The following is a 26154-nucleotide window of genomic DNA, read 5'->3' as shown; positions in this document are numbered from 1 at the left end:
CCACACAGAATGCCAAAGCAAAATCCAAACCAAAGAAACAAACCCAAGCCACCAAAACAAAACACAGAATTTATTAGAGAAGCTCTGGATATGTGTCATTAAACAATTCTTGGAAACAAACTCAACAGTCAGTAGAGCTATCATTTGCACTTTACTGGTTCTGTAGCAAATATCAGTATAAATTCAGCATCAAATCTGGGCACAGACTTATTGTTCCTGTTCCTTGGGGGATTAACTATTGTCACAAAGAAGACAGGTAGCTGGTGATCACATTGGCAGTTTCCTCCACCTGACTAGTGATTATTGCTTCTCCTCACCACTTTCATCGTGGTCTAAATAGAAGGGAAATTGATTTGGGGGAGGTGAAATCATGAGCATAAAAATCTTGCCTTTGGCTGTAACAAAGAGCACACCAGAAAGCTGATATCTCTAGAAGCAGCACTCAGCTTCAGAGTCCCAACTTATGCCTGCCTTTTCTCTTCCAGCTGACTGTGGGTGGATTTTCTGTCCAGTCAGACGTTAATCAAACCCATGAGCTGGCTGAAGATGCAAGGGATGTCCGGAAGCAGCTGAAAGAGCTTCAGGAAATGTCAGTTCTCTACAACAACAGGGAAAGACTCTTTGGCATCAAAGTTACTGATGTAAGTGTTAACAGGACTCTGATCTTTGTTGGGATTTCTAGGTGGTAGGTAGAGCAAATAATGAGACATAGTTCTTCAGGAAGGAATCCTTCACATGGTTTTGGGGAGCTGCTCCTCGGTCCTGTAGATTGACTACACTGCTTCATCGCTCCACTTTCCTGCAGAAGAGCTGATCCCAGGCCAACATGGAAGGCTGCTCAGGGTCTGATATGTCCACTTCTGTAAGAGACTTTGGATGTCCACAGTGAGATTTGAAGGATGTTCATGAGGAGAAATTGGCCAGGGAAGTTCTTAAAGCAGCAGTTAGGATGCATCCATTTCTCTAAGGCTGTTGCTGCAGGTCTATAGGTGTGAATGCGAGTAGTTGCATAGTGGGTGCTGGCAGCTGGCTAGGCTTGGAGCGTGGTGTTCTCCTAAGGCAACAGTTTATATAGTTGCAAACACTCATTTTGCTTGTAGCTGCTCAGCTGCCAATGAGTCATTGTCATCCAGATCCAGCCAAGTCTGGCTGCAGACCAGAAGTGGAGTTCACATGGTAATCCCTTCCTACCCTTCAGTCTGTGGTTACTTCTCCTTCCCTGTAAGGAGCCAAGTTTTGATATGATGTGTGGTGTATGCTTTCACTGATGGTGTGTGGCCTGACCATCAAAATCTCATTCTGCAGGAGAGCTTTGTAGAGGCAAGTGGAAAGAGTGCTTTCCATGCCACACACATGTTGCAGGCACAGCTCCACTGGATGTATGTTGGCCTGAATGTGTGAAGCCCAGCTCTGCTAGTTGTTCTCCCTTGGAATACATATTGTTGGCCCAGGAGAAGGTGGTCTGATATATCCTCTTGGAATACATGCTTTCTCACTGCTGGCTTCAGATTAAAATAAGAGGTGGTTTTTTTGGCCTTTTGACATGTAAGCTGTCGTTTGGAGGTGAATACATTTGTTGGTTACATTGTTTTTAATCTCTTTCTAAAGTACAGTGGGGTGCCCAAGATGATTAAGGACTTCCAGCCATACTATGATCTCTGGACTACAGTGTCAGACTGGATAAAGTGGAATGAGAGCTGGATGAATGATTCTCTCCTTAAAATTGAGGCAGAGGAGCTAGAAAAGAATGTCAATGACTCTGTTAAGACCATGCAGAGATGTGTGAAGCAGTTCAAGGATTCACCAGGTAGGTGCACAGTCTGGGGGAAGGAAGTTGGTGCATATCAGCATTTTGATGTGTGTTATGTCACAGAGTGCTCTAAACAGGCATTGTCAGGATGTCACGTGTATTAGAGACAGCTGGGAAAATGCTAGCAAGGTTATTTTCCACTTCTTTTCCTGAAACTATGATGATTCACATCTAGATACTAGTTAGATGCTGGAAGTACCAGCCACCCTTTGATGTTGCAGTTTGTATTTACTCAAATAGATATATGTGTGTGTATATATATCTATTATATATATATATATAGTGCAGTAATCCAGGCTAGTCACAGAGAGTTACTATATATTCCCACTGGCTAGACATGTGGGTTTAAGCCCTCATGCAAGTCAGGCAGCAAGGGAACTTGAATTTGGGTCTTGCAGGTGCTGTTTTCTTGGCCAAACTTATTTTCTTTATTGGCCAATTCATTTAATGGAAAGCCAGAAGAGGTCTTGATTTTGTTGTGAATAAAATGAAATTGCAAAATCTGGAAATGATCTCTGCAATAGAGTAACAATTTTCCTTCTTGCCTGAATGTGTATGAAGTTTAGATGATTGCACTCAGCCCTTGCAATTCACACAAAGATCTTTTGACCATTTCTCCTAATAAAGCTGAAATTGAGACTTCACTTGTAGCTTAAGTTGCAATTCCCTGATTGTCAGAGATGTGTTGGTCATTCCTTAGACCTACTTCTAAAATCTCCTGTCAGATGGCTTAGATTCAAATATATTTTGCTGTGGGTGATTTTTGATTCATCCTTTTTAACTTGAACCTTGCTCTTAAACAATGCCATGAATCAGCCCCAATGGAGGAGGTGATGAGTGGATGCATGAGTAACTATGAATCATTATGATAAACAGAAATACTAAGAATACCTGCTTAAGTTCATTGCAATATTCTGTGGTACTTGGTAATATATTTGTTTTGTTCTTGAGTCTGACTTGCCTTTGCATATCCCCAGCAGGGAGCACGAGGTGGTCACAGCTTTGCTGTGAGCACACAGTGCAGCCATGCAGGGTGCAATAAAAGGAGGCATGTGCTGTAGCCAGATTTTGTAAGGAAGCAAGTCCCATGTTCTTTACCTACCCATTGTTTTACTTACAGTAGCACAAGCCAAAAAAAAAAGGCAGGATGTGAACAGTGCAGAGACTTTCTAGGATGCCCCCAGAAAGAAAAGCCCTTTCCTTCACTTTGTCTTTCCTGTGAGGCAGAAATACATTTGTCTCTAGCATGGCCATAGGCTGGCAGGGCCTGTTCTGCAGTTTCCATTTCCAAGCTGGGATCCCACCTGCTTCTAGCTCCTTAGTGTATGTCTTCTATTGAGGATGACCTGAGCTGTGATGTGACATAACTTAATACTTGCAGTTTTGTTAAGTGACTATCTTGAAATGATGACTGGAACTTCCAAAATATCTCCTGGCAGATGGTTATGCTTCAGTCCATATCAAGATGTTAAATTGGTCTGCCTCTCTTCTTCTGGTGAGCTCTAGCCTAAGGCACACTTCTGCTTAGCATGGGCTTGCCTGTTACAGGCTTTTGATAATAGGCAGATCTGTTTCTTGGGAGTGGGCTTGAATCCTTGCTTAGTGGCCATGTAGAGAGAGCCTTCATATCCTCCTTACTTCAGCCTGCATTTTCCAGTGCTCTCTCCTGCTGCTTACCTACCCCATGCCATGTGACTACATGCACATCAGGCTTTAGACAGCTTCTAGAAGTTCCTTAAGGCAACTTCCTCACACACTGCTGTTGCTCATGTTGTTGTGTTTTTCTCCCTGAAAGACTGCCAGAGTGTCGCCATGGAGTTTCGAGACAAGATGGATGATTTCAAACAATATGTGCCCTTAATTCAAGGGCTGCGCAATCCTGGGATGAGGGCTCGGCACTGGGAGATGCTGTCAAACCTGGTTAAGGCCAATGTCAAGCTGGAACCCAGCATGACATTTGGTCACTGCTTGGAACTGAACCTGCAGGACCACATGGAGAGTGTTCTCAAAGTAGCTGAGACAGCCAGCAAGGAATATGCCATCGAAAATGTGAGAAGAGAGGACTTGCTATGTCTTTGCTTGCTTCTCAAATAGGTTTCTGTTGAACAGGCAGTCGTTGCCTTGGGTGATGTTCCTGTTGTCCCAGAGCATTAGACACATTCTGCAGCACAAGTTAAAAGGTTGCTGTCCTTACAGAAGAGAGCAATGGCCACAACTGGGTTCACACAGTAGAACTTATTCTGTCTGGTACAGAATTTTAGTTGTGGCATTAATAACACTGCCTTATGGTTGTGCCTTATGCTTGGATCTCACTCCTCACTGTGGGATTAGTGACTGGTTAAGTTAAAATAAATTGCTTGTCTGCACTCTGCCATTCAAATGTTATGTCAGGGGGATTAGCTGTGACTGGAAACAGAGATGGCAAATCCTTTAAACCAGTAAACATGCAGGGAAACCTTTCTAGCTCTGGAGATTCATAGATTAAATGGTCTTTCAGCTTCAGTTCATCAGTTCAGGTGTGATCTAAGATGGTCTTGACCTTCTGGCAGCTCTTATTTTCTGAAATCTCTGGCAAGTTCCCAATGGATAGTTCCCCTTTTGTTAAAGCAGTAATTAATCATAGTCATTAATAAGCCCTTTGCTGGCAGCCTCTGTACATCTAGAGTATCAACAGGCCTGGAGGTGAAATTGCCATTTTTTTCCCTCAAGATGTTTGTTTCAGCACTGGTGTTGAGGTGTTGAACCTGTGGGCAATGCAGAGGAAATGTGTTGTTGCTGACTGTGTCATGCATGGAATACATAGCTGCAGTTTCCAGTGGAATCCAAAAGCAAAAATCTGTTCTAGAGAGTGGCATTAAGAGAGTTGTGGAAGCTTGGATAACCATTTGCACAGGTTGTATCTGAAAATTAAATTGCTTGTTCCTCTGTTCCAGGCACTCAACAAGATAGAGAGTGAATGGAAATCTGTTTCATTCATTGTGGTGCTTTACAAAAACACAAATACCTATATTCTGAAAAGCACCGATGACATTTCTCAGCTCTTAGATGATCATATTGTCCTGGTTCAGAGCATGTCTTTCTCACCCTTCAAGAAACCTTTTGAGGAAAGAATGAACTTGTGGGAAACTAAGCTGAAGATGACACAGGTACTGGTTTTTACCCACACACATGTGGTGAAGGCAGGTAGCTGGGCTGTGCTGCCATGCCTGAATGTGGACACTGTGCAGTTGCTGCCGGGAACTGGAAGGGCAATTATCAAGAGTATCAGTCTTTAGGGAAGAATAGGACCTGTGAAAGCCCTCTGACTCGAGGAATGTAATGCAGCCCTTTTGCTGCCTATTGCAACATGTTTTGGTGGGGCCAGAACTCACCTGTTGCTGTGGATAGTGTTACTGATCTCTCTAATCATACTGTACTAAGTGGACCTCACAGATTCTTACAGACCCTGTGAAATCCATGCTAATCATCCACATCTCAGTGTAGGAAAGCATGTGGAAAACTGCTGTTTAAGCAGGATCTGGCAGACTGTGCCAGCACTTGCACATCAAACCAGGAGTACCCAGCAGGACTGTGACAGCAAAATAGCAGTGCTGCAGGAGAAAATTCCAAAACTTTTGGAAAGGGGAGTGCTAGGAAATTAATTATTTGGAAAGGAAATTCCAGCTCCTGACTCTGTAGGTAGATTTTAGAAGTAAAGAAGGTGTAAGTGCAGCATCACCTTTTTTTTTTTCCTTCTTGTTTTTCTAAACATGTTCTGGTGCACAGTTGAATGGTTTTGTTGAACAGGTTCATGGCATGGTGTCCTGATATGCTTTTCTTGCTTCCCACAAGGATGTTCTAGAGGAGTGGCTGAACTGTCAGCGCTCTTGGCTCTACTTGGAGCCAATCTTTAGCTCAGAGGACATCAAAAGACAGCTCCCAGTGGAAAGCCAGCGCTACAACATCGTGGATAAGGATTGGAGGCGTGTCATGAAGAGTGCTAATGCAAACCCTGAGGTATGTGCCTTGATGAAAGCCAGTGCAGATGTCTTAAACACCTTGGAGCTGTGCTCACACAGGGACTGCATCTTTGAGTCATTGTTTTTGTAATGGTGTGGACATGAGCAGAACTGTATTAACTGTGTGGCCTTACCCAGGGTATTATGCTGGGTGTCTTCTCTTGGAACTTGGCCTTTTTTTCTGGTGCCTAAATGGACAGAACCATTCCCTGTAGTGCCTTCCACCAGAGTCTCCACCCCACTAGATTCTTCTTCCTCAACACACAGATTCCCTGCCTCCTATGACTCTTGTTACTTGGAGTGGTTGTAGTCCATAAGGTGACTCCTTCAATTCCTCCTCAAGACTGATTCTCTTCGTTTTTTAGAACCATTTTTTTTTGCCTATTTTTGTGTCCTGGTGGCAGTACTCTGCTCTCTTCTGTTCTCCAGTCTCCACTTCCCAGGATTCCTTTACCACTTGTATTCCATATTACAAATGTTGGTATTTAGGGGAGCCCAGAAATGCTTGTCTCCATAAGGGCTGTTTACCCTTCTTACTCACAAAGCTTACACTTCTCCAGATCCCTGAGAACTCCTGCCAATGAGTCATTTAAATCCTATCAGTAACATCACTGGGCAAGCCAATTATCTCCATTGCCTTATCTCCCACATGCTCAGAATACTGATGCTTCCTCTGTTACACGTTCTGTTGTAGGTGATTTCTTTGTGCCCTGATCCAGAGCTACTGGAGAAGCTGCAAAATTGTAACAAACTGCTTGAACTTGTGCAGAAAGGGCTGAGTGAATATCTGGAGACTAAGAGAGCTGCTTTTCCCAGGTAAGGCAAATTTCACTGGGCCAGAAGGCACTCCCTGTTTCAGAAAATATGAAAGGAGATGCTCACTGCAGTTCATTCTGCCAAGAAAGAGCAAAACCACCTAAGCTTAGGATTTAGTAATGGCCTGAAAACATAAGCAAAGCTGTGCCTTTCAATGCTGCCATCTCATGGGGAGAAAAGAGGCACACACAAATGTGGTGAGTTAAGGGCAGTCCGGTAGCATCATTGCATATCTGTGCCTCAGGATTTATGTGGAAAGGGTGGGGTGAAATTAAAACCTCCAAGTAACTTCGTCTCTTATTCCTGATGGAAGCCTTCTATTCTTTGATACTCATTTAAACCCTCTTTGCTTGGAAATAACTGACTTCTGCAGAAGGAGAAGTCTGTCTAGAGAAGGGGAGATGGCTGGATGGTGGCTGCTCGTCTACACAAATACAAAGAGATCAGTGGGCAGTCAGAAACAGTGTCTTTAGCTGTTTCCTATCATGCCAAATCATCAGGACTCAGCCCTTGCTGCTGCAGTAAACAGAGCCTCTCATCATCCCTCTCTCTGTGTTTTAGGTTCTACTTCCTTTCAGATGATGAGCTGCTGGAAATACTGTCTCAGACAAAAGACCCCACTGCTGTACAACCTCACCTCCACAAGTGCTTTGAGAACATTGCACGGGTAAGCAAAGCAAGCACACAAGTGGCTTGGCCCACCTTTGGAAAGTTGTGTCGTGGGAACTTGGAGGCATTCTGAGGTCTGGAGGAAGGTTCACACTCTGCTCTTTGGAAATGTACCTCCTGGGAACCTGTAACTGTACACAGGCATTGGAAGGTGCTGCCTGTCCTGAAGTGGGATTCCAGCAACCTCACTTTAGACATTTCAAAGCCAGGTGTCTACCCATGAACTGGGTACCCTTAACTGTCCTTCAGACAATGGGGGGATATAGGGGGTACTTTCAAAGGGTGACTTAGAGAAATTCACTTAGATATCCATCCTAGAAGGAGAGGACACTCCCTCTGGATATGTGTGTCCATCTCACCATGAAGGCCAGGAGAAATAGCTCTGACCTATTGTTGGTCACAGGCACCTTGTTAGGATGGAATCCCATTCCTGCTGACAGCCCCAGAAGAGACAAGGACTGAACAAGCCTGAGCTGAATTACGTTTCTGCCTTCATCCTTACTTAGGAGCTGGAGTTAACCTGGCTATTTTTCCTCTTTGTTATTCCTAATAGACTTCAGACTCCATAGCTAGTCACAGCTCGAACCACCACAATACTCAGACAGTAAAACCAATCTCCTAGTCATTAGTTTGGAAAAATAGAAAGGAAATTGAACTGGAAACCTGGTGCAAAGCCATTGGAATAAATAAGGGGACTTTCAGTAATATGCTGGGGCACTGGAGAAGCTGTTAAAATTTTACTCTTAAAACCAGGCACTGTGACATCAAGGGAAATGATTTGAATCTACAGAATTGAGCAGGAGTCAAGGGTCTGAATCCTAGACAGGCGATGAGAAATGTTCATCCTACCTATAATTTGATTTGCTTCACTCAAGTCACACCAGCAATGTGAATCTCTTGTTTTCATACAATCATTTTCCATTATTTGGAGAGGTCATTTTGCACATCTGTCGCACAGTTTATTATCACTACTGGCAATCAAGTTTGGCACCAGGTTTATAATGAGCAAACACTGGTATAGGCTGGCTGTCCCCCAGGGGCAGGAAGGCAGGGATAGAAAAGAAATTGTCCACTCATACCTCCTGTTGTGCTTCTTCCATTAGCTGAAATTCCAGGAAGCCCTACAGATCACACACATGTACTCTGGTGAAGGAGAAGAAGTGAAGCTGTTTTCTCCCATCACTCCCAGTGAGAATGTGGAGGACTGGCTTCTGGAAGTGGAGAAATCCATGAAGGCCAGTGTTCGGGACAACATAGAAAAATCAATTGCTGTTTATCCAGAGGTAAGAGTTTTATCACAGACTGGCAGGTCTCTGATGTGTTGGTTCCAGGCTTGCTATAGAGGTCACCAGAGGTGAGACTGGTGAACTTGGGATGTATTCTACAAGAATTCTTGCAAGAATGTAAACCCTGCACACTCTCTCACAGCTTTCCTATAGTGTAGAACAACCCTCTATGAATCCATATCTGTTCATCTCTCCAGACTAATTCCTCTTTGTAAGGATCTTCTGCTTCACCACTCATATCTCACATAGTGTGCTAGGGGCTGGTAAAAGTAATCAAAGCACATGAACTGTTGGTTTCAGTCAATGTGTAGGGGATGCATCTTGGCTCTGGTTTCTGGATAAAAGCTATGCTGGTGTAAAATTGAAATTTCTAATCTAGGTAGGGAGAAAGACTGGAAAGTAAAAGGCCTTGGATATTTCTGTTATTTTTTCTATTCAGACTGAAAATTTGAGAGTAGGAAAGTTAGAATATGCCAGAGGAGGGGAAACATTCTTTTGGGTCTCACAGATTCCTGCTCTTCGCCTGCTGCTGGCTACTTCTGACTGGTTACTGACAGTGGCATAATGGAGAGAAGGTACCTGCTGTACCCGGTGCCTGAAGACAATTTCTTCACAGCAACTGGAGGGGAAAGAAAAGGAAAACCTCTTAAACAAGAATTCAGTGCTTATTTCTTAATCATGCATCTCAGAGCAAGAGGACATAGAAGTAAATAAATAAATAAATAAATAAATAATTGTCTTACCACCTTTTTTCCCCCTTCTCACACCTATTTTTTTCTGTTTTAAGACTCCACGTACTACATGGGTCTTGCAATGGCCTGGCCAAGTGGTCATTGCTGGCTGCCAGATTTTCTGGACAAAGGAAGTATCTGAAGCTCTGGAAGCTGGAGATTTGTCCAGCAGGATTTACCCACGGCTGAGTGCTCAGGTATGAAAATGAATGCAAGGGTGAGATTTTTGCCAGATGGAGACTTTTCAATCATCAGACCTCAAACAAGTAATAAATATAGCCAGGACAATAGTGTTGGGGAAACAGAGACATGGTTTTGCATAGCACTGTTCAAAACAGATGATAAAACAGGTTTTCTTCTTAATTATTACGGTATTTGTCATAATAAAACTCAAATAATATACAGGATGGATAATATGATCACCACCTGAACACTCTAACAAGGTGAAAGTTAACTTCTCCAGGGTTACCAAAGAACTGAAGTGATGGACAGTGGAGAAAACTGCATCCTTCATATCAGTACTGTGCATCTAACCATTCCTAATACCTGAGAGTTATTAGCTCTGGACTTCATGGTGGTTCTAACTATTTCTTTTCACCTGAACATGTAATGGTGTAGGCAAAATTCAGCTCTGAGCCAGCCCTGAGTAGTAGTTGCTTTCTGGGCAAACATTTGTACTTCTGACACGAGAAGAGGCAGAAGTTGCCAGAGTACAGCATGTAATCTGAGATTTTGCATGCCCTGAGTTTGATTGCATTGTGTTGGGACAGAGTGGATTGCTTCAGGATACTTTCCTTTCACTCCCCAGCTGGGAGATTTGGTGGCTCTGGTCCGTGGGAGACTGTCCAAGATGCAGCGAGCAGTGCTGTCTGCTCTTATTGTGATCGAGGTCCATGCCAAGGATGTTGCAGCAAAGCTGATTGAGGAGAATGTAACGAGCATGAACGACTTCGAGTGGATCTCCCAGCTCAGGTTAGAGAGCACAGCTGTTGAACCTTGCCTTCCCACATCCTGTGAGGACTCCTGTCCACCCTGTTGTGTTACTTTATGCTTTCTGCTGTAGAGAGGAAATCCCTTGACATACAGGTCTCCAAACCTGCAGGCTGTAATCTCGTGAGCTGCTGTGTTGTCTGCCAGGCAGTGTTTATCTTTCTGATGTCATGTTCACTCACCATTAGATACTACTGGACAAAGGGAGACCTGTACATCAGAGCAGTCAATGCTGAGTTTATCTATGGCTATGAGTACCTGGGGAACACTGGCCGTCTGGTTATCACACCCCTTACTGACAGGTAAAGACATTGTTTTCTGAGTAACAAATGCACCTTATTCTCCTTTTTTTTTTTTCTTTTCTGGATGAACAGGATTAAATCAAGGATCAGACCATGCAGGTCCTACATCTTAATGTATGTAAATCGAATCCATTTGTACAGTAAAGGACTACTTGAGACAAGTGCACAGGAGCACCCTGGCATTGGTTGCTACTGTATTCTTAGTGATCAGTACTCAGACTGGTTGCTTTCACTCTCCTAATTCTTAATGTAGCACTCTCATATAAAACGCGCACCTGATACCTAAGGAGCTCTACTAGAAACCAGAAGGTAGCAGCTAGTACTCTAGAATATGCAGCAGAAATGATACTTTTACCCTTTTGTAACTGCCCTTTTTCTGCAGAATGAATTTGTAGCCAGTGGCAGAAGGTTTTATCCATGCAGCCCCCCATGAATACTAATCAAGGCCACATAGCTCTAACTCCTTTGCAGAATGCTGCATATCTAAGCAGTTTTGTAGAATAGTGAATGGTGGATTCCTCCTTGTGTCCAGCTGGATAGATCATATGTCTCCTTGCTGAAATCAGTAGTACAAATGCTTTTTTTTTTCATCTTCTGGTCTCTTCTTTGTTCTAGGTGTTATCTGACACTTACAGGAGCTCTGCACCTGAAATTTGGAGGAGCACCTGCAGGACCAGCAGGAACAGGCAAAACAGAAACAACAAAAGACCTGGGCAAAGCACTGGCAATCCAAACTGTAGTGTTCAACTGCTCTGACCAACTCGACTTTATGGCAATGGGCAAGTTTTTTAAGGGACTAGCCAGGTACAGTGAAATGCTGAGTGTCATTATTGAGGGATGCTGCACACTGGGAATTGGTGGCTATTTTTCATGGCAGCCCAAAAGAACAAGCAAAGCCCTAGCAAGGGGGTTACTGAGTTCCATAATGAGCAAGGTTGCAAAATTCCAGCCAGAAAGGAGGAACAGTTGATCCCATTAAAAAAAGAGAGATAAAAGGAGACCCTTGTTCATTTAAGGCAAAATTAAAATGCTTTGCGCTAATCCACAATGCACTAATCCACCTGTGCAAATGTTTGCAGCTTTGGCCTTTATTTTAATATCATCCATGTTGGACTGAGATTCAGCCCACAAGCTGCTTAATCTTAAGAAGAAGAGAATCTGCTAAGAGTATTCAAAATTGAGCAGCCAAGAGAGACTGCTCTAAGCCCTGAGGGATCCTCTCAGAGAGGCTTCTCTCTTCTCTACATTTCAAACAGAGCTGGTCCAATTAGTCTGTTGCACACTGGTGAATCTGAATTAGTTATTCCAACAAAAGCTGATATTCTTTTCTCAGATGTTTTCTTTGTAAGTAATTTAACTTCTTTCTTGAGTCATGCCTTGTGGGAAGATCACCTTCCTCATATGCATGCTTCCAGCTTTATATATAGATTTCCATTTCTGAAAAATGGGCTTAAGTGTTGTCTAAACTGTATCTGGTACACTTACAGCTCAGGTACAAACCAGGAATTCAACATGACATCTCTTTAAAGCTCAAATCTGTAACATGGAGAATTTGTCCCAAGCTCTAGGATCAGGTACTGCCATGGGCACTCATCACATGGCCTGGAATGCACAGGCAGGGTGTCCACTGAACCAGGACACAGTGGCTGTGTCACTGTTTGCCATGGGACATCAGGGCCCTTTTGTGTTCACTTCTAGTCTCTGTTATGCCTATCCAATATGTGGATATATAACTTCTAGATCTAGGTGAACTTTTGAGTGCAACTTTGCTCCTGTGTGGTGTTCCTGACTCCCTTCATTCTTCCTTCCTTGCCCAGCTCTGGTGCCTGGGCTTGCTTCGATGAGTTCAACCGCATCGATATTGAGGTGCTGTCTGTGGTGGCCCAGCAGATCACAACCATCCAGAAGGCACAGCAGCAGAGGGTATGTAAAGAACATGTGGATGCAAAGGCAGGCAAAAAAATCTCCATTTGAGTTAATTCAAGCAAGTCTTTGTCTCTGTGCACACCTTCAAACTTCACTTCTCAGGGGCAACTTGAACAGACATTCTTGAGGAGAGGTTTGAACAATGTCCTAACTATGACACATCATATCAGTCCATTACAGTCAATCCTCAGGGGGATTTTCAACTTCACCCTGGTTTATGCTGTCAGAGTTGCCCACACTCTCACAGGCTGAAGTACCTCTCAGCTTGAGCTGTAGTGCCAGCAGACTTTGGTGTGGGAGACACTCTGATACAGATCCACTGAGCTGATCAAAATTGGAGCTGTGATAAAGGCAGTCACTGTTCTGACATGAGTTGCTGAGCACCAAATTTGTCTAAATGTGTTAATCAAGCTTTTGGATTCACAAAACCCAGTGTGTGCAGAAAAACACATACTTGTGTACACAGAGTTGCATTGTAAAGTGAATTGTTGTGAATTGTTGGCCTTAATGGAGATTCAGCTGTCAGCCAGTCTAGCAGCCAGCCTCTGCTTTGTTCTCTGGAGGCCCAGAAGGGTTAAGACCTGAATCTCCTTGACTTTGGCTTGGAATTAGAAACTTGCTCCCTGTAAATTCTTCTGCATTACTTTATCCCCCATCTGAAATTACTACCTACACAGCTTTAAAAAGGATTTAGTTTTCTCTTTGCCCTCCTTGCCATGAATTAATTCAGGTCTGATCTCTAGTGGAAAATAAATGGAAAGACGTTTATTTACAGCTGAAAGGATAGAAGTCTGTTCTAGAATTGAAAAAAAAAAAAAAAACCTATCAGTAAATCTTCCACAAACCCAGTCTTTTATACAGGGAAAAATATTGCTCGTAGTACTGGGTTCCTGCAGTGGGACCAGATTGAGTCACTAGTGTTGTGGGCAGTTGTGTGTGTTTGTGCTTTATAATTTAACAACTACAAGCTATTGTTCTTCTCTTGTTCTTCTGCTGCATTATTTAGTTTGCATGTCAGGCTCTCTTCTTTGAAAATGTTCTTGTTTTTAATTTTCCAGGTGGAAACCTTCATATTTGAAGGCACGGAGATCCCACTGGTCCCATCCTGTGCAGTCTTCATCACAATGAACCCGGGGTATGCTGGACGCACTGAATTGCCTGATAACCTGAAGGTAAGGAGGGCAGACTGCACAGACAGAAAGAAGAGGGGCAATAAAGGTGCTGGATGCTACCTGGACCCACCAGTGTGTCCATGACAAGAGTTAGGATGTGATGCTTTTGGAGAATCTCCAGAATCACTTTGAAATTTGAACCACATGTGTAAGGAAATGGCACCGTTTAGATTGCAGTCTGCAGGGATGCTACAGTGATAGCTGTCAGGCACACTCATGTTGTGCCCTCTAAACAGTCTGGAGTGGATGCTTAGCCTTTTCAGTGTGCTGGGAAAAAAAACAGCAAGAAACAACAGTGTTTTGGACATTGTGTTGGATCTGTACATTCCAGGCTCTCTTTCGTCCTGTGGCTATGATGGTCCCAGATTACTCCATGATTGCTGAGATCTCACTCTACTCCTTTGGGTTTAATGAAGCCAAAATTCTTGCAAAAAAGATCACCACAACATTCAAACTACTGTCAGAACAGCTCAGCTCACAGGTAGATGCCTTAATGTCCATGAATATTTTTTTTAAATTTGAGACTTTCTCAGCCTAGGCATGAAGTACATTGATGGTTTTCTCAGTGCCTTGTGATAACATATCTAAAAAAGGTCACCTATTCTTCATCTTCCTTCCTTCCTTCTTTCTGTTTCTCTTTTCTGCTCCTGTGGCTGGACTTGGATTTACCTTAAATCCTGTTTAGAATTACAGTGGCAGGACAATTCAGTGAAACAGCCTTGCCTGCTTTTCCTTCCATCTAGAATTTTTCATCATGCACTTATTCTCATCTTCCTCATTCATAAACTATACAACAGAGGTTTAAGGTTTGAGGGATACTGAGAATAGACTTGGATGAAGGGGGAATTGTTCTGAAGGCATAACTCTCTCATTCTTTTCTCGCCCACTAACTGAGTGCATGCCTAAGTTTGCTTATTTAGGTGGTGCTCCTCTATCTGATGACATTGCTTTCTCTGTGCCTTTTTCAGGACCACTATGACTTTGGGATGAGAGCTGTGAAGACTGTCATTTCAACAGCTGGCAATCTCAAAAGAGAGAATCCTGATATGGATGAGGTAAATATGCTTGTACTTTACACTGCCATAGACTTAAGGGCCTTTTCTGCAGCCTCATACAAGGGGAAGGATCACTGAAGTCCTGAGTTCTTAAATCCTTGCAGGAGCTGATCTGCCTGCGAGCTATTAGGGATGCCAACGTACCCAAATTCCTGCAGGATGACCTCAAGCTCTTCAATGGTATTGTCTCAGATTTATTTCCAAATATCAGAGAATCGCCTGTTGATTATGGCATCCTGGAAGAAGCCATCCGCAAATCCTGCATCCAGGCTAATCTGAAGGATGTTGATGGTGAGGGGAAAGGCTCTCCACAAGCTCCCTCTGGACCTGGGCATTAGTCCAGTATGCTGCCCTAAGAAAGAGGTGTGTTCACAGACCCACTCTGCATCATCTTCCTGTACAGGTTTTGTGACTAAATGCATCCAGCTGTATGAGACCACTGTGGTTCGTCATGGCCTGATGCTGGTGGGACCAACAGGTTCTGGGAAGACAAAGGTATGGGTGAGACACTCTGCTGGCCCCAGCAAACCATCACCTATGCAGTGATGCAGAGGTTAAGTTTCACAGAGACCCATACTAGCATTTAAAGCTTCTCTCAGACAGAAGTCAGGGCACAAAGATGCTGCCTATTAGTAATAACTTATAGCCATGGGGAGGTATGTTACTGGCTCACTTTTGAGCTGTGAGATTAGACTGAGGCTTATTAGTTCTGTTGCAGATTTCTAAGGCTGAGACATACTTTGACCTCTCTAGATGCTTCAGGCCTCTTGCACAGAAGATATAACTTCCTCTTCCCCTGCATATAGAGTGCTTAATTTCTGTGCTTTTATTTCAGCCAGGCATCTCCATACTATGATAGTACCCTTCACTATGTCTCTTTTCTCACTGCATTTGAATGCAGTTGCTGTGAGAACAAGTGGCTTTGTCATTCTGGAGCCATGGCAGTTAACTCTCTGGTTGTCCTTCTTTTGCAGAGTTATGAAGTCCTGGCAGCTGCAATGACATCACTGAAAGGTCAGCCTGCAGCCAGTGGTGGGAATTACGAAGCAGTCCGCTACTTTGTACTGAATCCCAAATCCATCACAATGGGCCAGCTTTATGGAGAGTTCAACTTGCTAACGCATGAATGGTAAAGTACAAAACCTTCTTTCCTTTCTTCCAGACAGAAAACACTTTTCTGGTCTTGAGCATCTTCTCTTCAAGGCTGAGAATCATTTGGGGTGGTGGCATAAAACCAGAAGCGATCAAGTCCTTATCCCCACCAAGCTACAATAGCCAGTCACAGCGATTTAAGCTGACATCCCTCATTGTGCACTTGGTCTGTCTGCCAGCACATGCCCAGACAGTTCCTGCAGCTCAGCTTGCAGCATTAACTGCAGAACAATAATTCAATAGCTTTGGAGCACATGCCCCTGCTCCTAAGATACAGCAGCTTGAAAACACTTGCTTTGCCTCTGAAGAAAAGTGACCTCTGTACTGCGCACTTGAATTGTTCTATATAAATACTCTGGTATCCTTGAGTGATGAGGAATGACTTTGAGGCATAAAGAGGAATTTCATTCCCGTTGCCAGGGCTTCTGCTTGCTTACATGGTTTGAAACAAGAGCCAATAGCCCACTTTCCCTCTTTATAACCGGGTCCTACTGCTTATGTTTCCGTATGTGACCCGAGGTTGACTTTGCAGCTCACTTTATCCATAAGCTAGGATATGAAAAGCAGTGTGAATCTCCCTTTGGCCCTGTCAGCCAGCACTTGTTCCAGGGCTAAGATAAAGACTGTGTTCTGTAAAATGGGGGAAACTAAACATATATGAAGCTACCTCTAGGAAAAGTGCAAGCTAGTAAACATTGCTGATGCAGTGACCAGAGCTTCCCACCTTAGGATCTGATACATATTTACTGAAGGACATTTTATAGGAGCTCCAATTAAGCTCAACAGATTATTTATGATGTGACTCTACACGGGCATGCCAACGTGACGAAAAGAAAAATACAGCACTTGTGTAAAATATATTTACAGACAAATCCATCTGCTTTAATCAGCTGAGCTTTGGAACAGACTGTTTTCCCTTGATCTCAGTAACAATACCCTGGAATTCACTAGTACTATAAAAATAACAAATAATTATTTAATAGCAGGAGTCAAGTCCAGGGACTGAATGGAAACTGTGCTCCAGGTTTTCATGTACAGATTAAATTCTTGCTGTCAACAGCCAGAATTCCTTGTGTCTGCTTTCCTGATCACCAGCTCCAACACCATCTGGGTTCACAGGCAGCTAAGAATGGGGAACTTTAGTTATAAAAAGGGTAGGGTCATGCTCTTTAGCCTGGATTTATCCTTGTAACCTTGAGAAAAAAAGAGGCACCTCCAGAGAGCAGATATTATGCCTGTGATCTGAACTGGATGCTAGTGAGGCCTCTTTACTCTTCACTGAGGACAGAGATGTTAAAGGGAAGTTTGACATCTTATAGTTAAATGACATGAATTCCCGGTCCTGATGCTCAAATCAATTGTTTTGGGGTGTCACTCAGGCTGAGATATGTCTCAGTAAAAAAAAAGAACGAGCTTTTTGCAGCTCATGGTTGAGGGATACACATGAACCAGGATAAGATTGCCTTTTGTGGTGGGAACTTTGCCACTTATTTCAGCAAAACCAGAATGGGCCAAGCCCTGCCTTCCTCCTACCTTTCAGGACAGACGGGATCTTTTCCACACTCATGCGTCAGGGAACCGTGGCCACTGACTCCAGCAAGAAGTGGTACATGTTTGATGGGCCAGTGGATGCTTTGTGGATTGAGAACATGAACACGGTACTTGATGACAATAAGAAGCTGTGCCTCAGCTCAGGGGAAATCATCAAGATGACAGAGGTAACTCATCCCTCCCACATTTGCTGCCTGTTGTCTGTACTCCTTCCTCCCTGCACTGAAATACATGTCAAAACTGAGCAGGTCCATAGCTTTTCTTTTCTTTTATAATTTTCAGGGCATGACCATGATGTTTGAAGTCCAGGATTTGGCTGTTGCTTCCCCTGCCACAGTCTCCCGCTGTGGCATGGTTTACCTGGAACCCAGCATTTTGGGGCTGGAGCCCTTTGTTCAATGCTGGCTGAAAAATATGCCAGAAGTCATGCAACGCTTCTCACAGCAGCTGGCATCTCTCTTCAAGAAATTCCTCCAGGTGAGCTACTGTACTGTTCTGTTCCACCCTTTCCTAGTCATCTTGAATATCAACCAACTCAGACTTGTCAAGGCCTGGATTTAAATGGCATTGTGGGAACATTTCCTACCAGCGTAATATCTATCATGGAAACTTCTCAGTGAATTTTGTGGCTTTAATAGAGGTTACTCACTGGTCTCTGTAGATGTGACTAAGTCTTATTGGTCATTATAATTGGTTTTATTTCATTTTTAAATTATCTTCTGGACAAAACCATCCCTAGTGCAGTTCCATAGCTTAGAGTGGAGTACCTCCAAGAAGAAGGTTGTACAAATAAGTCTCATTATTCCTACTCTGCTAATAAGCTGTTATTTTAATGAAGAACCTGGAGTTACAAAGGAAAGCTCTGAAGGGAGCAAACCATGTAACAGCAGTGATAGCACAAGATGAACAGAACTGTTGCACAGAGCCAAAAGGGAGGCCCAGAGGTTTCTTGGTGTTAAGACTGAACCAAGGGGCTCATCTTGCTTTTCTCCAGTAAAAATGGTGGTACTTGGGATGCAGTTAGAAATGGCAGCATTCTTAGTCATGATCTCCCTACTAAACGTAACATGATGGAGGTGAACAAGAAGGTAAAACCAAAGACAGCTGTGCTGGATGGTGACACTGAGCTGTCCCTGCCTGTCTTTCCAGGAGGCCATCGACTTTATACGAAGCTCTGTGAAGGAGATAATTGCTTCTACAGATGGTAACCTCACAATGAGCCTCCTCGTGCTGTTGGAATGTTTGTATCAGCCTTTCATTCCCATTAAGGTAGATTTTGCTACCTCTGTCACTGTTAGTTGTGTGTGTAACTCTTAAGGACACTAAGTGATGGAACGGGTTAGTCACCAAAGAACAAGGTGTTGGTGCAGAAAGGTCATGCTGTAGCTCATCTATGTGGCAGAAGGTAATACAGCATCCAGCAAAGCACAGGTAAACCTGGAAGGACTATGCTCTGCCCACTGAAAGAACACAAGATAAGCTCCATGCCTACCAGGCGGGAGGGCAGAGGTTCACTTTTATTTATAGCAGAGGGAATTGGAGAATGAGTGAAAAGCAGAGATCAGAGCATAGCAATGATGTACTTCAGATTGCAGGTCCTTTGAGAATTAGTATTGAAGAAGGCTGGACAATTTTCAAATAAAAAACCTAAGACTAAATTCTTCTGCCACCTCCTGTTGAGTGACGTTAGTTCAGCAAAGGGAGTCTCTCAAGTACACCAGTGAAACAACTAATTTTAATCCACATAATATATTAACAAGGCCTGTGAAAAAACTGGCTAGAAAAAACTACATAGAAGCTGAATAGAATTATGACCAAATTAAGAAGACTCTGGGATTTGTGTGCCTTAATTATACCTGAGAATTTTTCTTTTGCTTGTCTCTGGTTCTAAGGGATTTAAGACGATTCCCCGGGAGAAGATTGCTCGTATGGGAGAGCTGATTGAACCTTGGTTTATATTTGCCTTGATCTGGAGTGTGGGCACTACTGGAGATTCCCTGGGTCGTGAGGCCTTTAGCTCATGGCTCAGGAAGAAGATGGCAAAGGAAAGGGTGAGTAAATAAGAAGCAGATCTTCTCTCATTGTAGAGGAATTAATAGTGAGGCACAGGGATCAGAGCTAAATGCCTGGAGGCTTTGGATGGACTTCCTGTTGGCATCTGGTATGCCACTCTCTCAAAGGGTCCCCTGGAGCTGGAAGTTCTGGAAGAGACCTGAGCCCCCTGGCCTGTATGGCATCCCATTAGTAAAGTCTTCCTTGTAGTTCATATCTTCCTGTGAATTCAGCTGAGTTCACCACAGCTTTATTCTCACAGATCCAGTTACTCTTTCCACAAGAAGGACTGGTTTATGACTATAAACTGGATGATGCTGGTCTTAGCAGTACTGAAGATGTGGATGAGGAAGTCCCTAGTGAGGTAAAATACTTCATTTTTAATTCCAAGCTGTGTAATTTAGAAGAAGGGACCAGGAAGCAACACAGTCCTATAGGATTTGGTAGGATTTTCTCATCAAGGGCAAAAAAGGAAAGGCCTATAGGAAGCAATCAAGAATGTTTAAATCAAAATTAAGCTTTTCATTGAATCAAGAAGGCAGTTTCTTGCCTTCAGAGTTGTGAAACAGTTCTTTTAAAGCTGAGCCAAGAGCTGGTCAGTTAAGACCTGAGTGTCTCTGTCAGTGCTCAGAAAAGTGAGAGGTAGCACAGGTGTGGCTGCTGGAGGACAGGGAGAAGCTCAGATGGATAGATCTGTCTGTGTTAGAAAACAGTGAACAACAGCAGAAGAGCTATGTGCAGCAGAGTCTGGAGTAGCAGCAAGGCAGATAAATAATCCATCTTTTTCACAAGAGACAGCAGTGTAAGGCATGTCAGGGTCATTTTGACTGAGTCACCAGACTCTGGGCTAATAGAAATTAAAAAAGGAGGAAAAATGCTTCCCCTTCCTGAAATGAAACAAAGAGCCCTACATGAGTGTCAGATGCTTATCAGAAGGTGCCAGTGTGGTCTCTGTGGGAAGGCCACATGGGGTGGTCAGGAATGCAGATTTTCTCCTGTATACTCCAGCACAGCCCTGGCAGAAGCTCTGTCTTATTTGTATAGTGGCCTCTGGGAGGCTCATTTCCAGCTTAGATCTAGCACAAGAGATCCATACCTTGTACAAGTAGAAAACCTCATGTGCCTCTGAGTGCAACACGGGTGATGGCATGGAACAGGAAGATAGGAGCCCAGATAAGCCCCCTTCAGCCCTCTGCCATAGGCAGAATTCCTATTTTGGCAGATATCACAAGTATTCCATCTCAATTTGATCCCAATTGTCAGAAGGGAGGGCAGGTGTGTTGCTGCTGGGGCAATGACCTCTAACTCTCTGGGCTGTGTCCCTCCCAAAAGAGTCAAACACTCCCAGCGTTTCCATACAGAAAGGTAAGGGTGGCAAGACTCAACAGAGGGGCTGGAAACATGAATTTCTCATCAGAATCAGAGCTATTATATGGGAAGCGGTGACAGGGAAAATAGCAGAAATATTTTTCCTTTTCTCAGAAGAGATAAATACCCCCTCTAAGCAGACCCCAATCTTTCAGGTGCATTGGGAGGTGTGGCTGGATGCTACAGCAAAATTCACCATGGTTCCAGACACCAACTTCTGTGACATTATTGTGCCCACAATGAACACAGTCCGGATGGCCTATCTGCTGGAGCTGTTGCTCACCAATTATAAGCCAGTACGTGCCCAGCCTTGCCTTTGAATTTTTGATTCAACCTCTTCCTCTCCCAGTGTAGACAGAACTTAACAGCTACCTAATACTTTGATATTATCTCCCACTTCCATGGGTTTATATTTCTCTGCTCCAAATCTGTGTTTAAGCACTAAGAGTTATCCATTTGGTCCCCAGGCCCCATGCCAGCACCCCAAAGAAATACCAACACTCAGTTGTTCAATCAAAATGCAGCAAATGCTAGATAGCCCATCACCATCCCTCTTTACCTGTTTCCTACAGTTCCATTTCACCATTTCATACTTCTCTGGTTGGATTACATCCACACCAAGAGATTTTGGTGTTGAGCAGCTGACCTTATTGAAGAAGCAAGCCAAACACTCCTCTCCCAACCTTCAAATGCCTAAAAGAGCAGTGACCTGCATTTCCTTCAGCAAATGTCAGAATGCTGGGAAACACAGGCTGCTTGCCTATGATTATGCTGAATTGCTGATTGTGCTTCTAGGTTCTTTGCATTGGTCCCACTGGCACAGGAAAGACTCTCACAATTGTAGACAAGCTTTTGAAGAACTTGCCTAACAAATACATCTCCCACTTCCTGATGTTTTCAGCACGCACCTCTGCTAACCAAACCCAGGATCTCATCGACAGCAAACTGGATAAGAGGCAAGATCCCTTTCTGTGTGTGCAAAGACAGTATCCCTGAGCTCAGTATTTCTATCAGCTTGGCTATTTAGATTCATCCCAAGATCTGAAGGAGCCCTGAGTACATACAGCTGTGGATAACATGTAGGACACACAGCACATCTGAGCTGGGATTGCAAGACCTAATAATAGCTTGTTATAATGGCAAGAAAGTGAGAAGGATTAGTGAGGGTCGGTAAAAGTTGTTCCAATTCTAGTTATTCCAGAAATACTACATTTCACAGCACAGGTGTTTGTAAACCCTGGTGTGGGATCTTTACAGAAAGTGATGAAGGGAAAAAATGTGGCTGCCCACCTGCAATCCCACTCCCCACAGTGAACAGCTTCCATTTCACCTCCCTGGTCAGCCACTGGTTTGAAGTTTCCAACAGATTAATAGCCTCAAACTTTGCTTTTATTTACACCCATTTACTCCTTGGCATTGTGCATAAGTAGACAAATTTTCACTTGGAGAGAAGCCGATGCCTCCAACATTGCTCCAAATCTTCTCCATGCAAAGGCCCTTACAAAGGAGTGTATCAAGTGTAAAAATAGCTGAAACTGTTGACTCAGGAAGCATCCAGAGGGAAAAAACATGCTTTTGGGTCAACTTAGAAGTACCTTTGCAATAGGAGTTGTCCTTTGTGCTGACACGGGTTCTGCCCTTGCAGGCGGAAGGGAGTGTTCGGGCCTCCAGTTGGTCGGTACTTCATATTTTTTATTGACGACTTGAACATGCCCATGCTGGAGCAATATGGAGCTCAGCCACCCATTGAGCTGCTGAGGCAGTGGATGGACCACCATGGCTGGTACGACCGGAAACAGATTGGTACGAGCCAGATCCTGTGCCCAGAGCTCTTGGCTGAAGTTGGCCTGTTAGATATGTGTACCTGCCGTGGAGATTTGTGGCGAGGGTTTTTAGCTACAGCTCAGCACTCATTCCTGGTTTTGCACTCTCAAAGGTACTTTTAAGAAGCTGGTAGATATTAATTTTGTCTGTGCCATGGGACCTCCTGGAGGGGGAAGGAATCCGGTCACTCCACGCCTCACTCGCCATTTCAACTACCTCTCCTTCACCGAAATGGATGACAGCAGCAAGAAGAAGATCTTCTCTACCATCCTTGGCAGCTGGATGGGTGAGTCCTGCAGAAGACTGCCACCTTCTCTTCATGTTGAAAGTCATCTTGATGACAATGGAGTTTGGAAGGGGGAGAAATTAATATTGATGATCTGGTCAAAGTGTTGAAAGCTGGACCTTTTAGTCACTGCAGTAGTCACTGCAAGATGCTTTAGGGGAAAGTGTTTTATGAGGCTCAGCAAACAGAGAGTTCATACACTGTTTAGTCTCAGGGCCAAACTCTGCTGGTGAAAACCAGCAAACTTTAGCTTTGGCTTTCACAGTTGCAATGTTATCCTATATCCTGGGCCTTTCAAAGAGCATATTGTTTGTGGTGGGTGATGCAGATATTCTTAACCTCAGCAGGTAAGGCTGGCACTAATTATTTTTGTCTTTTTCTAGATGGATACCTAGGAGAAAAAAGTTACAGAAATCCAGTGCGTAAGTAAGAGCAGAAAGATGAGAGACTGTGAACAGAGCAAGCTGGTGAGTGCAGCATGGCACAGCTTACCTGTGCTTTCAGCAGACAGACACTTGCCCAGACAACAGCCTTCTGTGGAAGCAGAGCCTTCTGTTACTCTCCATCTGCTGCAGCCTGTGGACAGCTGAGGAGGGTGGATCTGAGCATGGTGCTACAGCCACCATGAAAAAAGAGTTCAGTTGGAGTGAAATGAGTCCTCTTATACTTGACAGGGTGGGAATTTAGGATCATCTTTGCAAATCTGCCAGTAGAAAGGAGTGAGAATAGTCAGCTATGGGAGAAGCAAAGCAGAGTTTTCTAAGTGCTTGCAATATTCAGAAGCACCAGTACCTGACTGTGATCTCAGGAGCACACTGAAACATCTAGCTGTGATTTAGAAAGAAATTAAGGGATTTTTGAAATAATGCAAAGAAGTGCAAAATTCTGGGGTGTCACAGGGCTCTACTTCTCCAGGAGTGTATGTAATAAACTTCAGTGGGAGAAAAAAAAAAAAAGCTCTAAAACTGGCATCTGTGTTTAAATCTTGCTAGACTATTGCATAAGAAGTTATTCCTCAGTGGCATTGCATTTGCTGGGCATAATGAATTGCAGGGGGTTTAGCTAAGCAGGCACTCACACCTTCCAGCTTAAAAGTAGCTGAGATTTCACTGTGGGAGTGCAAGGAGGGAAAAGGAAAACCTGTCTGGAATATTTCAGGTAGGCATCAATTACCTGTCTGGCAGTGCCTCCTCTGTTCCTAGGGGGCATGAAGTCTTCATACCACAGAATCACTGTAAAGCATTCTTCCATCTCCAAATCTGGTTCACATTAGCTGATAAATTATTGGCAGCTGTCCACTGCAGTGTGCAGTTGCTTGGACAGTTCCCTCACTGTCTCTCAGAAAAAAGCAGAAAAAAGTGTGTTCCTGCCCGAGTCCTGATGTGCTCTCTGCCATTCAGTGCCACCTTCATGTACTGCAAGGACCTTCTCAGCCCAGAGTTACCATCTTGACATCCTCTCCAAATACTTATGTCTCTGCAGCGGGAGCAGATGCAGTGAAAGACTTGAACGAGCCCTTAGTCGATGCCACCATCTCCGTGTATATGACCATCACATCCCAGCTGCTGCCCACACCAGCGAAGTCACATTATACCTTCAACCTGAGAGACCTCTCAAAGGTGTTCCAGGGCATGCTCATGGCTGAGCCTGGCAAGGTTGAGGTTAGTCCTTCTATCAGCACAGCCCCACCACCCAGAAAAAACAGAAAATCACAGAATCACTGGATCACAGAATCACTGGGTTGGAAGAGACCTTCAAGATCATCAAGTCCAACCTATGCCCTAACACCTCAACTAAACCATGGCAGTGAGTGCCACATCCAGTCCTTTTATAAATACATCCAGGGATGGTGACCCCACCACCTCCCCAGGTAGATTATTCCAGTACTTCATCACTCTTTCCATAATTTTTTTTTCCTAATATCCAACCTATATTTCCCTTGGCACAGGTTAAGACTGTGTCTTCTCGTTCTGTCAGTTGCTGCTTGAAAAGAGATGCCAACCCCCACCTGCTACAACCACCTTTCAGGGAGCTGTAGAGAGTGATTAGGTCACCCCGAGTCTCCTTTTCTCCAGGCTGAAAACCCCAGCCCCCCACCTTGTTGCCCTTCTCTGGATGTGCTGAAGTGTCTCAACATCCTTCCTAAACTGGACACAGCACTCAAGGTGTGGCCTCACCAGTGCTGAGTACAGGGGAAGAATGACCTCCCTGGTCCTGCTGGCCACACTATTCCTGATACAAGCCAGGAGCCATTGGCCTTCTTGGCCACAATGCTGGCTCATGTTCAGTTGGCTCTCAACCAGTACCCCCAGGTCCGTTTCTGCCAGGGCACTGTCCAGCCACACCAGCCCCAGCCTGTAACATTGCAGGGGTTATTGTGGCCAAAATGTAGGACTCGGAACTTGGTCTTATTAAACCATCCATCCAACCATTCCAAGTCTCTCTCAGAGCCCTCCTACCTTCCAACAGATCAACACATACTCCCAGCTTAGTATTGTCTGCAAATTTACTTATGAACAACTCAATACCCTCATCCATGTTGTCAATAAAAACATTGAACATCCCAGCACAGACCCCTGAGGGACACCACTAGTGACTGAAATGTTCTAGTTGAGGTCTCATTCACAGGCCTGGAAGCAGGCTTCAGTTTCCCATTGAAGATGCATTTTGATATTGCTCAAGGGGTGTGGTGACCTCCTCCTTTGGCTAGTGCCTGGTACCAGTAGTAGGCAGACACCCCTTTCATCACTGTCCTTCCTTGGCATGGAAGCAGGTGAGTGGCCACCCATTCAGGGCTGGATGGAGCCGTGGGGAATCAGAGAGGGACCAAGCAGGGGCAGAGGTGTTGTCCTATTACCTGCTTCTGTCCCTTCAGCACTCTTGAGGACCTTGCTGTGGCTCCAGCCTAGCTAGTAGAGACTGAATTAGCACAGACAGTACTTAGGACCCTAAGTACTATAGGTTCTGTGTTATCAGCCAAATAAAAGGATCTTTCAAAAAAACACACATGAAAACTGAAAAAAAATAAATCAAACTGGGGAAAGATAAGAACAAAGAACATAAAATTTAAATCTCTCAAAGAAAGCGTGACATATGGACAAATAGAGGGGGATAAACTGATGCTGTAATGAGGTCTCTGCAAAGCAGCTGTTTTGACAAGAGTTGT

At 44.0% G+C, this 26154-nt stretch overlaps 1 protein-coding gene across 1 annotated transcript in view; it reads left to right on the top strand.

Annotated features, from left to right (window-relative positions):
* DNAH1 (dynein axonemal heavy chain 1) overlaps positions 1–26154 on the top strand; it is a 66238-nt gene that overhangs the window by 16594 nt on the left and 23490 nt on the right. The window contains exons 16-45 of the mRNA XM_062501036.1: positions 486–641; positions 1609–1807; positions 3606–3859; positions 4744–4956; positions 5642–5806; positions 6503–6624; positions 7186–7291; positions 8397–8576; positions 9367–9507; positions 10119–10282; positions 10489–10602; positions 11218–11406; positions 12420–12525; positions 13587–13700; positions 14032–14181; positions 14669–14755; positions 14860–15046; positions 15159–15250; positions 15730–15884; positions 17448–17625; positions 17741–17935; positions 18608–18727; positions 19351–19509; positions 19773–19862; positions 21016–21174; positions 21674–21834; positions 22524–22681; positions 22815–22988; positions 23372–23410; positions 24471–24649. Of these exons, the coding sequence (XP_062357020.1) occupies positions 486–641; positions 1609–1807; positions 3606–3859; positions 4744–4956; positions 5642–5806; positions 6503–6624; positions 7186–7291; positions 8397–8576; positions 9367–9507; positions 10119–10282; positions 10489–10602; positions 11218–11406; positions 12420–12525; positions 13587–13700; positions 14032–14181; positions 14669–14755; positions 14860–15046; positions 15159–15250; positions 15730–15884; positions 17448–17625; positions 17741–17935; positions 18608–18727; positions 19351–19509; positions 19773–19862; positions 21016–21174; positions 21674–21834; positions 22524–22681; positions 22815–22988; positions 23372–23410; positions 24471–24649 (4506 nt within the window). The remainder of the gene's footprint in view (positions 1–485; positions 642–1608; positions 1808–3605; positions 3860–4743; positions 4957–5641; positions 5807–6502; positions 6625–7185; positions 7292–8396; positions 8577–9366; positions 9508–10118; positions 10283–10488; positions 10603–11217; positions 11407–12419; positions 12526–13586; positions 13701–14031; positions 14182–14668; positions 14756–14859; positions 15047–15158; positions 15251–15729; positions 15885–17447; positions 17626–17740; positions 17936–18607; positions 18728–19350; positions 19510–19772; positions 19863–21015; positions 21175–21673; positions 21835–22523; positions 22682–22814; positions 22989–23371; positions 23411–24470; positions 24650–26154) is intronic.

The sequence above is a fragment of the Cinclus cinclus genome, chromosome 12 (assembly GCF_963662255.1).
Source record: "Cinclus cinclus chromosome 12, bCinCin1.1, whole genome shotgun sequence".
Classification (NCBI taxonomy): Eukaryota; Metazoa; Chordata; class Aves; order Passeriformes; family Cinclidae; genus Cinclus; species Cinclus cinclus.
Note: the sequence above shows the minus strand (reverse complement) of the source record. Positions and strands in the feature narration are given on the sequence as shown.